Source organism: Ailuropoda melanoleuca, chromosome 6, assembly GCF_002007445.2.
Source record: "Ailuropoda melanoleuca isolate Jingjing chromosome 6, ASM200744v2, whole genome shotgun sequence".
NCBI lineage: Eukaryota > Metazoa > Chordata > Mammalia > Carnivora > Ursidae > Ailuropoda > Ailuropoda melanoleuca.
The window spans coordinates 97,120,660-97,133,749 of NC_048223.1; the positions used below are offsets into that span (position 1 = coordinate 97,120,660).

A 13,090-nucleotide genomic window follows, 5' to 3' on the forward strand; every position below is an offset into this window, starting at 1 on the left:
TGATTTCCGCCAACCATTCACCGTCCTCCCTGGGGTGTCTTCTGTGCAGAGCTCTGGGGTGCATGGCTAACAGGCTTCTCCCAATTCTGCATTATTCCAGGATATCGGCATCTTCAGCTACGAAACCTCCACAATGAAGTCTTGGAAATCTCCAGTTTATTCATAAACAGCAGAAGGATGGAAGAAAATTCCTCCAGCAGTGCCGTGCCGGCCTCTTTGGTAATGAAGTTCTGTTTCACTCAGCACATTTGCAAGGATTGCTACACTGGGGGTATGCTTTCTTGTGGTGCAGGAACCTGGTCCATTAGTTATTAATAAGGTAGCAATGGAAGTAACAGTAACAATAACATCCGGCCCTTGACACTTTCTAAGCACTTTGCATCTGTACTGACTCAATTATTCCTCTGACTAACTTCATGAAATAGCTATTGATACCATCTCCACTCCATAGACGAGGAAGGTCAGAGCTAAGTATATCGAGGTCACACAGCAATAAACCCAAGTTATTCTAATGCCAAAGCCCATATTCCTCATGAGTATGTGATAGTGCCTGCTGGGGGAGGTGAACCCAAAATAACAACATGGATGAAAGACTAATTAAGCCAAGCTTGGGGAGATGCAGAATCGGCCCTCTTGGAAATGGGAGAGGAAAACCAGAGAGGGCCACCATTGCAGATTCTCTGTTTTAACAAGCTCCCCATGTAAGTTCTATGCCCACTGAAGTTCAAGAACCACTGGGACCAGCACTCACCCCAGTAATGCAGGATTGTTTACTTAAAACATGTAGCACTGCTTTAATTAACTGGTTGATTCCATTATCTTGCCCTTTAGAGATGAATTCTAATGGGTGCCCATTGATTACCTCTTTACATGTTTAATAATCTATTCAAGGTTGCATCAACTTATACTTCAACATAGTGCTAACAGCCTCTAGAAAGGCGCCGTGTATGCTCACAAATGGCGCTGGCTTGGCCACTGCCATGGCCGCCTGTAAATCCCCCAACTTTCTTCTCTGCTTCTCTTCCCCTCACCTCGTCAGTGTCTTCTCTGTCCTGACCTCATTTCCTTAGGTTCTCCTCCTTTTCCCTTCAGTGTGTGGCCAAAGTTGAGAACAGCACATTGGCCAAGTGGAAGGAGGCATTGCCTGTACGTAGGCAGAGGACTGGGAAGCAAGGACAGGGCTGCCTGGTACCTAAGGGCAAGAATCAGACGCTTCCACAAAGGTGAGGCAGGGATTAGTGCTGGATACTGGGTCAGTCGCCCTCGACTGACCCTCGAAGATGCCATACATGCCATGAATGAACCATTGCTCCTCACAGCACTTCTGACACCAACTACGTGGTGTCTTTTCCGACGCTCCTTCAGCTCTGACACCAGCTGGGTGTCCTGCCTTTCGATCTGATCCTGACACTGTCAACCTGGAGTTAACATCAGATCCCAAAGTTGATCAGTCCCACAGGACTGTCCCCACTTTAGATGCCAGTGGCCAGTCCCAGGCTGTCCCTGGTACTGCGGNCAACCGCTGTGCCACCCAGGCGCCCCACTCACAGCACTTCTGACACCAACTACGTGGTGTCTTTTCCGACGCTCCTTCAGCTCTGACACCAGCTGGGTGTCCTGCCTTTCGATCTGATCCTGACACTGTCAACCTGGAGTTAACATCAGATCCCAAAGTTGATCAGTCCCACAGGACTGTCCCCACTTTAGATGCCAGTGGCCAGTCCCAGGCTGTCCCTGGTACTGCGGGCTGACCGGCTATAAATTCGAGAGTTTTCCACAACCCCCTCCTCGGGTTCAGGAATTTTCTAAACTCATTCACAGAACTCAGAAACGTGCTTTACTATTATTACAGTTTATTATGAAGGATACAACTCAGAAGCAGCCAAATGGAAGAGATACATGGGATGAGGTCTAGGGAGAAGGGGTACAGAGGCTCCCAGCATCCCGATGTGTTCATCAGCTCAGAAGCTCTCAGAACCCCATCTTTTAGGGGTTTTTATGGAGGCTTTGTCTCCTTTCTGGGAATAGAAATAATAATAAAATAATAATTCCAGGGCCAGGCATAATGTCTGATTCAGCTCTCCATCTATGAATTTTTTTATTTTGAATGAATGAATGAATATATCTTAATATACAAAATGTTCAAAAAGTTATAAGTTACACACCTCCCCAGCTCTTCCTAAAACAGAAATGCTTTTCATATTATTATTATCCGTGTGCCTGTGAGCTCTCCAAGGCCATAATATTCTATTTATCATCTTACCAACGAACATTCTAACCCAGGACCCTGAAGAGAGATGGAACTCAATAGACACTGTCGGAGATTAGTTCGTCATAAGTGACATACATTTCAGATAATATAAGTCTCCTAATTAGGCGAGAAAGAGTCACTATTATTTAAAATAAATTAGTATTTTGGTGGTATGCTGCTAATATCCTCACTAGACTCTTAAGGAAGATGCACCATGGCCTCTTCAACCACAGATGCATCGGGTTATAGAAGAATGGTTTTCTTTTACATTTACTTGTCCCCTACAGATGTCTATGAACTAGCACTTCTGTATTGAATATAGCCTAGAAATAATGTGAGAATGAAGTGAGAAACCACATGATCTTCCTTGACAGATGTTTAATACAGAAGAAAGAAAATGTTTGCAGACTCACAGAGTTACAGTGCATGGGGTCCCAGGTCCAGAGCCGTTTACTGTTTTCTCCATAAACGGGGGCACCAAGGCAAAGCAGCTTCTCCAACAAGTAAGTCCACCAAGCCCATGGTTGGGAGAATCCAGCATCTATCTATATGGGTGTGTGTGTGTCTGTGTGTGTGTGCGTGTGTGTGTGTGTGTCTGTGTAAATGCATATGTAAACACAAAAGCATACATAAGGCACAAAGTCAACAATAATGATCTGCCTTTTGATTATTTGTGTAATTCAACACTGAGATCCACCCTAAGAATGATCTGGGAGAATTTGGTACCACTAGACAAGCTAACCTATAGAAAATAATTTTTAACAGTTCTTCAAACACATAAAAACACGGGGCTAGTGAGGGATAAAGACCAGAATGAGAAGCTCTCCAAGCATGTATACTCTTTCCCTCTAAGGCTAGACCCGGGCCCCATCTTCCTTTTTAATGCAGAGCTTACTAATCCATCAGAATTTGCACATAAGCTGAATAGAGTTTGTTTGCCATCTTAGGCTTTGGATCAGATTTTTAGAGCATCAAGATGGAGCACATGGCCAAGAAGACATCTCCAGCCCCTCCAGCCTTAGGCCTTTATTTGCATGTTGAGCAGCCCCCTGTCGGCCTTCCCCTGGCATTTGATCTCACCCCTGGAGGTACCACCCCTCTGGTAGCGCAAAGAGGCCAGCAGGTCCTGACACAAGAGGATGAGGGCCTCTTGCCCCAAACCCTGCAGCAGCCCTGGCCTGAGTCCCCTCATGTGGTCCCGCTTCTGCTTGGGATCCCCCAGAGATCTCTGTGGCTTTCTGTAGGCAGGGCCACCGCCCCACAGGAGGACATGTCAGAGCGAGAAAGCAGGAACAATGCAGCATCCGGAGGGAGGCAGCTCCTCAAAAGGACAGGCAAACCCATGTGTAATGTCCTTTCTCTTCACACCAGAAGCTCCACCCCCACTTGGCACAGTGATGTCATATCCTCGCAGACTCTTTTATCCTTAACCCAATTCAGGATCCCTTCTCCTCCTTGGGGGTAGACCCAGGGGGCAGTAACCAAGAGGAGTGACCCTTGGGCTCTCTCTGAAGTTAGGGTGTATGATGACATGTAGCTGGGATCATAGAATGTATGTGGCAGGGGTGGAGATTAAAAACCAATGAAACAACCATATGGAATAAGAGTAATAAATAGTTCTGGTTTTTGAGAGGAAGTCTCTATGGACAGGCAACATTTTGCCCAACACTTAAAATCAGAAGAAAGAGCTTAAGTGCCTGATTTCATAGATTATCAAACAGAAGCTACTACCAAGACTTGGGGGGGGTATTTGTTTTTTGGGTTTGTTTTTGTTTTTTAAAGCAATCAGGCCATGAACAGCAATGTCTACTGTCACAAAGTATTGTTGGGGACTTGCAGACTCTCTAATGAAGATATTAAGTATGCATAAAAAGCAACCCATTACCTTATTGTCCCCCCATGTGAATGATGCCACGAATATAAAGCAGGACTGAGGAGGGAGTGATGCCAGCCCTCTCGTGTGGGGTGACAGTGCGACTGAGCTACTCCTAGAAGCTTCACATCCTGAACTACCCCGTAGCAGTCATTGTCTTGCCCCCACAGGATCCATAGCCCAGCATCGATTACAGACCAAGAACTGGGTGAAGGGTGCAGCGTCTTCCTGAGAATCTTCTGCCTCCACCATCTTCTGCTTACTCTGCTTTTCCTCCAAGCGAGACGAAGCAGTGCCAAGTGTTGACTCTAGTAGTTGCCTCATCGGCGGGGGCGAGGAGAAGGGTGTTTGCCTAATCCAAGCCAGATGGTGGCAGCTTTCTCTGTCCCCACTTGGAGTTGAGCCTATTGTCAGTAACCTGTACGAGTGAGAAGCAGTGCATCAGCCCCAGGAGCCATAGCGAAGGCTCATGTTTACTGAGTTCTCATAATGTGCCTGCATCATGCTTTATAACCGGTGCCTCCGTCATGAAACGGAAGTAAGGGGTTGTTACTCTCAGTGTTTCCATTTTATGGACAGGGAACCTGAGCCTCCAAGGGGTTAAATATCTTGCCCAACACCTCACAGCCAATAAGTATTAAAGGCAGACCTCAGACCCAGGTCTGTCTGGCTCCAGAGTCTCGTCTCAGCCGCTCTGTTTGACCGCCCAGGGTCCGTCGCCAACAAAGAAAACAAGGTTGCAGGCACAGTGTCAAGAGTTAATTGAAAGGAGAATTCCCAGGAACTTAGATCACATGAGAGTAGAAAACAAGTATTTCCAACCTGAGAAAAAGATGATGTTGGTAAAAGCCGTGCTAGGGTCTTTGTCACTGGTCCTGAGTTACAAGATCACAGAGAGATAAATGCATAGATTGAGAAACCTCAAGTTTGTAATTCAGTAGGAGCTCTCATTCCAGCTGTGGGAAAAATAGTTATGCTGTCTGGGGATTATGAATAAATTGTGTCATTGCCCAGAATGAACATAAACAATCGTCTTGGACATAAGAGAGTTCTTAGGTCTTCCGGGAAGAATTATGCAATGCTGCAGAGTAGGTCTCACTTATAAATGGCACATCAAACCTATGTAAACACCATGAAAATAGGCTTATTTTATGTGGTTGTGTGTGTGTGTGTGTGTGTATTTATTCAGGTATAGTTAACATAGTGTTATATTGATTTCAGGTGTACAGTAATGTAATGATTCAACAATTCTATACGTTCATTACTCAGTGCTCATCATAAGTGTACCATTAATCCCCCTTCACCTATTTCACCCATCCCCCACCCACTTCCCCTCTGGTAACCATCAGTTTGTTCTCTGTAAAAAATAGCTCATTTTGTTTTTGGGGTCTTTTGTTTTAAGACTTTATTTATTCATGAGAGACAGAAAGACATGAGAGACAGAACGAGGGGGCTAGAGGGGAGAGGGAGCCTGATGCAGATCTTGATCCCAGGAACCTGGGATCATGACCTGAGCCGAAGGCAGACATTTAACCGACTGACCCCCCCCCAGGCACCAGAAACATAGGCTTATTTTGAATGAAAGTTTTGCCTTTGCTTTTTCTTTAGATTCTGACTACTGAACAGGACACCAAACCTATTGTCACAGACTATTTTTTGATGGAAGAAAAATATTTTATATCTAAAGAAAAGAATGAATGCAGGAAACAACCATTCCAGAGAGTCATCGGTCCAGAAGAAGAGATCATGCAGATTTTAAGCAGCTGGTTTCCCGAGGAAGGATATGTTGGCAGGATTGTCTTAAAAACCCAGCAGGAAGTAAGTGTGTCCTACACCATAACAACTCAGTATGTGATTAACTATGTCACCATTGGCAACCTCCCTCCGTTCGAATTTCTTATAATTGCAACTTCATTTATGTTGTACTTAAGTAAATGTGGAGAAATGATTTTATTCTTCTGCACATATTCAGGATGTTATCCTTAAGTTACGGAAATTGAGTCTAAAAGCCATTTGTAAAAGAAAGGGAGCAAGAACTCAAAGGATTCCTTATGCATGCCATCAGCTATGGATCCAGGATTTGATTTCTGTGTGAACAGACACTGTCGTAAGAGTCACAGTACTGTGTCACGCTAGTCCTGTTGGTGTTTTACCTTTGGGGATTGCCTGCCGTCCCGTTCATGCCTATTAAAGTTTTGGCTAATAACAGCTTCTGTGCTTCTAGGTAAAACAGCGGTAGTTCTTTGAAAATACTCTGTAACTTCACACACAGCAAGAATAATCTCTCAGCGTCAGTCAGAATTAGTAAAAATTAACATTACGTTCACTAACATTCCCGTGGTCATTCCCATGAAAGAAACAATTCAGTGACTGTGTGTCATCTCTACGTTGGTTAGCTCCTGTTGGAGTGTGTGAATGGAGCACTGATTTTTTTTTTTTTCAGAATAAACTGGTAAGCCCACTGACTTCCCGCCATTTTTTAAAATGACATATAAAGTCATTGCTCCACCATAGATAGTCATGGCTCATGATATGTCAATAATGAAGGAGTCGAGTCAATTCAACAATTAGATTAAACAAATATTTACTGAGCCCTGTTCTGGGCACACAGTCTGCTCCTTTGGGGCGTGTAATAGAGCTTGGTTAGTAAAATCCCCCTCGAAGGTCCATGATGTTGGGACACAGTAAAGACGATAAATAGCCAGTTTTCAAATCATGTGCTACTTTTTCATGGTGCACCAAACTATGAACATGGCCTGAAGCTTCCACAGAACTCCAGCATCTGCTCCGGGAAACCAGAGCTGCTGCCTTTCTCTCTAACCTTGCCTTAGACCATAAAAGGACATTTCATTTAGGCAGAGAAATGCAATTGTCTCCCCAGCCTCCTCTCCCTTCGGACTTACACATTGCAGCGACAGTTAACAAGCAGTTCTAATAAATTATAGCTTTATGAGAAAGTATCAGAGGGCTTAGCTGGACTTTGGAAGCTGTCTTCAGTTTCTCTCTCCATTTTTTCTTATTATTTCTCATTGTCTTGCCTCATTCTCCAGCTACATGTAAAGATGTATTCTCTAAGTGATAATGTCAGTAAGTGAATTTTCAAACCATACAGTTGCATAATGATTTACAGTGTTTAAAAGTTCTCACTCACTGCTTTTGAATGATCTCGTGACAGAATGGAAACCATTTCACACATAAGGAAATGGAGGTTCACAGAGGTTAAATCATGACAAGGTGAGACACACAAAGAACTACGTCTGTGGCTTTCTGGGCAGTGTTCTTGCTCCATCCTGTGCTCCCCGGGCTGGTGCTGAGCCAGCCCTCGTGGACACTGGTGCCCAGCACTGTGGGGGAAGCGGGCGGCAGCAAGCAGGAAAGAACATGGGCAGGCTGCTGAGTGCCACGGTATCGTATGGCTAGGGCTAGGGAGGCTAGGAATGCCCATATGCAATTTCAAATGTGTATGAGGGGCGCCGGAGTGGCTTAGTCAGTTAAGCATCCAACTCTTGATTTCAGCTCAAGTCATGATCTCAGGGTCCTAGGATCAAGCCCCACATGGGGCTCCCCGCTAAGCATGGCGTCTGCTTGTCCCTCTCCGTCCTCCTCTGCCCTTCCCCCTTTGCACCTTCCCTTGCTGGCACTCTCTCTCTCTCTCAAATAAATAAATAAAATCTTTAAAATGTATATGAAAACAGGCTATAGAGACCTCAGGAATAAATATTTCATAAGGGCTGATGGAAGAGAAACATTTTGAAGAATAAGGGGGATAAATTAGAAGGGAAGGCTAGCAAGAATTTTCTGATGGGGAGAATATAGCAAGCTCTCCTGTATAATGGCTCTGTGGGGAGGAGATTCTTTTTTTAAAAGATTTTATTTATTTGTTTGTTTGAGAGAGAGAGGGAGAGAGCACGAGGGGGGGGCGCGAGCAGAGGGACAGGGAGAAGCAGACTTCCTGCTGAGCAGGGAGCCTGACATGGGACTCGCCCCCGGGACTCCAGGATCATGACCTGAGCTGAAGGCAGACGCTTAACCGACTGAGCCACCCAGGCATGGGGAGGAAATTTTTGAAATGACTGACATGTGTCTGCTAAGATAACAAATCGCATTTAAAGTGTTTAGGTTGACCTGGTGCATAGTGACACACAGTACATATTTACTGACTGAATAAATGAATTCAGCAATTATTGAATACAAACACGTACTAGCATAGGTGATAGATTTGGGCTATAAGTATTTCTAAGTATCTCACTCTGTGGAACTAGTGAGATAAATACGCAGTTTGCCTACTATTCAAAGTCCGCAAACTGCCTTCCATGACCTCTGATCTCTTCTGCCTGCCTGCCTGCCTTTTATAGTTTTCTTGTCTTCTAGGCTCTCAGGCTGTCAGGATCACATCTTGCTGTGGTCAGTGTGCCCTCCTGGGACACCTGCTGGATTTGAAATCAGACAGACCTGGCTCTGCCACAAATTAGATGACCTTGGACAGCTCATTTAACTTCTGTAAACCTCTGTGTCCTAATTTGTAAATCTGTAATTGAAACTACTCTGCCTGATTGAAAAAGATTAACACGAGACTTATGCCAAACATATAGACAATATGTAAAAAAAAAAAATGCTTAGTAAACTCTAAAGAGCTACAGGTGAGGCCATTCTTCTGGTCATAACCTGTGCCTTCTAATGTGGGCAGAAAACTCCTGAAAATAAATAAGTTCTGAGTGAGGCTCCAAGGAGCTCCTCTTAAAAGTGATGCTTATTGCATAGTTATGGAGGTATTGTATGTGTCCATTAGAACCTTTTTTGTTTTTTTCATGCTTGTTTGCTTCCTGCTTTTCAAGATACAGATCATAAATTATGTCAGATGAATTACCACCCAACCCCACTCTCCAACTGGTTAAATGTATTATAATCAACACAGTGACATATTACATAGCTTAATCTCTAGGAATTGACATGAAGTGAACACCACAATCTTTTAAGTGGGGACAAAAAACAAGTTGCGGAACATTATAGGGAGTTTATGTAATAAAAATAGACAGTAACTCTCCCCTCCCCAGCACCCATAATGTAACAAATGAGGTCCAAAGACATCAGTCCTGAAAATGGTAGGAACCATGATAGCAAGAGTAATGAAATGATTGAGGTGAGCCTGGGGGGCTGGTTGGCAAGAAGCCCCAGGAACCAGTCCTTTCTGGTCCTGGCTGCAGTTTGGCGCCACCTGATGGCAGCTATCCATTCTGACATTAATATCAATGGGGACAATTCTGGGTCCTATGGCGGGTTGGAACCTCCAGGATAGTGGCAGTGATTCTTGGATTTTTCTGGTTAGCACCATTTCAGTGACTTGATCTGAGGAGATTAGGCCTGGAGACTGTTGGAGATCAAAGGACCTTCCTGCTAAATAGCTCACTTCCTGAGATGGGTTGCCCTCCCCCTTCACACCTCCCCCTTGCAAAAGATAACTGTAAGCTACCTTTCATTTGAGAATGGGGCTAACAAAAAACAGGAGCCATTCAATGATCATATTATATCTAAATTCACATAATTCCAGGGTTTCATTGTATATATGTGTTCACACACACAAAAATACATAGATTCATAGCAGATGTTTAGAAGCATATAAAACCTAACGACAGTGGGGGTTTTTTGGAGAATGAGATGGGGGGGGAAGCTGATAACATGGAAAGTTTGGCTTTTTATTGATATGTTTCTATACTGTTTGAAAAATTTTAGTAAGATTCATATATCTATAGATATATCTGAATATATATTTAATATATAGTTACATGTGTAAAATTTACTGAAAGCCGGGTCACCAAAAGCCAATTAACCTGATGACCAATTCTCACAATTATTGAGAGTTTTGTTGATATTCGTTTCAGTGTGTCCCACCTCCAGCCATTGTTTCAGCCTTTTCACTTCTGGTTCTGTTCGTCCAGCCTGGCTGAGGGTCAGTTTGCATGTTTCATTGCTCAGATGTCTAGCATTCCTTAAATGCCCAAGGCCTGTGCAGGGAATGGATGGGTTCTCTTAAATGTAATTTACTGTCTTCTTATTTGGCTTTTGGTCACTGATATGTTGTCCTTTTACAGATTTACTTACGGTTGACTTGGACTCAAAATCCACAGGTAGTAGGAGCAGATCGACCGGCTCATTGTGAGCCTGACCTTATCAATCTGTCAACATCCGCAGAAATACCTACATTACTTTTTCCTCAGAAGACATGGATATCCTTGTAGAATCGCTTATGAACTATTAACTAGTGTATGAAACTGAAAGCTGAGAAATAGCTTCCACATTGCCCAGATACAGCTCACGTTTTTTCTGGGCTTTTCTTTCTTGCTGTACATCATCTTACCATTTACTCATATTTTTCTTCTTTTTTAACATAGAACCTAGAAGAGAGAAGCATTCTTCAAGATGACAAAGAGGTGATCTTGAGCTCAGAGGAGGAGAGTTTCTTTGTTCAAGTTCACGACGTTTCTCCAGAGCAACCTCGAACAGTCATCAAAGCGCCCCGTGTCAGCACTGCGCAGGACGTCATTCAGCAGGTGAAAGCCTCGCCCTTGCTCACCTCAGTCTGCTCTTCAGTGTAAATCACTGGGACAGATCAGATGTCAGCTCATTTTATGAATGAAGCTGTAGAACAATGGGGATCTGAAAGGGAGAGTGTGCCTCTAGGTTGGGACGTGCTAGTTCATTCCTTCACTTGCCTAGTATCTATCATGAGTCTGGCTCTCTCTGGAAGTGTTGATAACAGATTTAGAAGGGGGCTCCACAGAGTGGTAACTTCATTGTCCCAGAAACGCCCAAGCCAGTCCCTGGTGACTGTTTCTCAGAGATCTTACAGAGGACATGCTGGAGGCCTTCCCTGGCTCTCTCCCTCCTCTAAGTCATGCTTCTGTGTACAGGGTTTCAAAGAACTGTCTCCTTCCTTCAAGCCTTGTCATGGTTTGTGTTTATTAAGTACCCATTTGAGAAGTGGTATAGCATCGTGGTTAACAGCACTGACTCTAAATCAGATTGCTCCAGGTACAAATCCCGGCTCTCCTCCTTAGTGCCTCAGTTACAGTGGTGTGCTGGTAAACGGGCCCTCTTAAGGGGAAAAAAAAAAGGCCCAGTTGACTTTTATTATTTGTCAATTTCTGTTGTGTGGATACTCCCACCACGTCTGATTTCACTGGCCCATTCCAGTTGGCTCCAGCACACGGTATTATACACTATGTGCTAAATTACTACATCCACAATGTGGAGATTGTATAATAGTCCTTTCCACACACAGTTGTTGTGAAGATTAAGTCAGTAAATATACGTAAGGTGGACAATGCCTAGCACCTGCTGAGCACTATTTAAGTGCTATTTGCTATTATTGCACGATGATGTGGTTAACATTTGCCTCCGTAATAGAGTTTGGACTCCAAGAGAACCCAGACAATGTGTCTTTTTTTTTCATCTTTATCTCCCCAAAGTATAATACAGTGTCTAGAACACAGAAGGCCCTCACTAAACATTTGATGAGCAAATAAATGTATAAATGAAAGATGATCTTGTACTAAATGAGAAGTGAGATCAGGTAAATTACTAAAATGCCTTCCTCATCCCAGACCCTGTGATAGAGAGGCTCCAGAGGGTCAGGATTCTGTCCCTCCTGGTCTGTGTGACCTTCATGTCTATGAGCTTTGGTGCATGTAGAAAACCCAGTTGACATCCTTATTCTGTTACTCATTAACTGTGCATTCTCTTGGGTCTGCTTAATCTCTATACATTTAAGTTTCCTTGTCTGAAGATGAGGTAATAATACCTAAATCATGGTCTCCTGTGAAGCCCAATCAGGTAACATGGGAAAGCATGTTATAAGCAACAGCTATGCAAATGTAAACTGAGGAATGGGACGATGCATTTTCTCACCTTCAAGTGTCATTCAGATTGAATGCAAGCGTTGGAGATACTGTGTCTGTATTCAGTGGACCATAACTTCTCTTTCAGACCTTATGCAAAGCCAAATATTCCTATAGCATCCTGAGCAACCCCAACCCGAGTGACTATGTGCTTCTGGAGGAGGTGGTGAAAGATGCTACCAAGAAGTCTTCCACCCCGAAGTCCTCCCAGCGAGTCCTTTTGGATCAGGAGTGTGTGTTTCAAGCCCAAAGCAAGTGGAAGGGCGCAGGAAAATTCATCCTTAAGCTAAAGGAGCAGGTACAGGTAAAGTTCAAAGTTCTTTTGCTCTCTCCACAAAGCATTTGACATTCGTAACCACATAGTAATCAAATCTGGGAACTTGTGAAATCTAGGAGAAAGTTTCTGAGTCAAGTTGGGAGAAAACAGGGCTTCACTTGTGCTATGTGAAAAGAAATGTACTCCCTGCTGTGGGTAAGCAATCTTGAGAGGAGGACTCCCTCAGCACTTCTTCCCAAAGCTCTGCCTACTAGAGGAAGAGGAAAGGGCTCCATGATAGCATGGCAGGTGACTGGGGATCCTGGCTTTCACCTTATACCCATGGAAGGTTCTTTTTTTCCACAGGCATCCCGAGAAGACAAAAGGAAAGGCATTTCTTTTGCAAGTGAATTCAAGAAGTTCACTAAGTCAACTAAACAGCCCCGAGGACTCACGTCACCTTCTCAGGTCTTGGCCTCAGAAGGTGTCCAAAGCAAGGAGGAGAAACTGGTGGGCAGCTTGCCTTCCAGTGACACCACAGACTACCGACAATAACCAAGGTTGGCACGTTTTACCAGGTAGACCAAGTCATTGCACCAGTCTGAAATGGGGGCCCATTTACCCTACTGTGTAAGGCATAGCAGGCCCAGAGGACGATGTCCCCTGAAGGCAGATAGGAATCGTACCTAAAAATAGGAAAAGGGCTCTGAAGATCCATGTACCTTCAGCATTTTAATTTTAAACACCTGGTTTTGTAGATAACCAAACAAAGGCCCCAAGAGGACAACCTACTTGCCCAAACTACTACATCAGCC

The 13,090-nt window shown here is 44.0% G+C and overlaps 1 protein-coding gene across 1 annotated transcript in view; it reads left to right on the forward strand.

Annotated features, from left to right (window-relative positions):
• The window catches only part of LOC100479318 (1-phosphatidylinositol 4,5-bisphosphate phosphodiesterase epsilon-1), a 100,670-nt gene that overhangs the window by 85,262 nt on the left and 2,318 nt on the right, over nt 1–13,090 (forward strand). The window contains 6 exon segments of the mRNA XM_034663611.1: nt 101–219; nt 2,626–2,754; nt 5,733–5,942; nt 10,514–10,672; nt 12,108–12,323; nt 12,642–12,835. Coding sequence (XP_034519502.1) covers nt 101–219; nt 2,626–2,754; nt 5,733–5,942; nt 10,514–10,672; nt 12,108–12,323; nt 12,642–12,830 — 1,022 coding nt within the window. The 3' untranslated portion in view covers nt 12,831–12,835.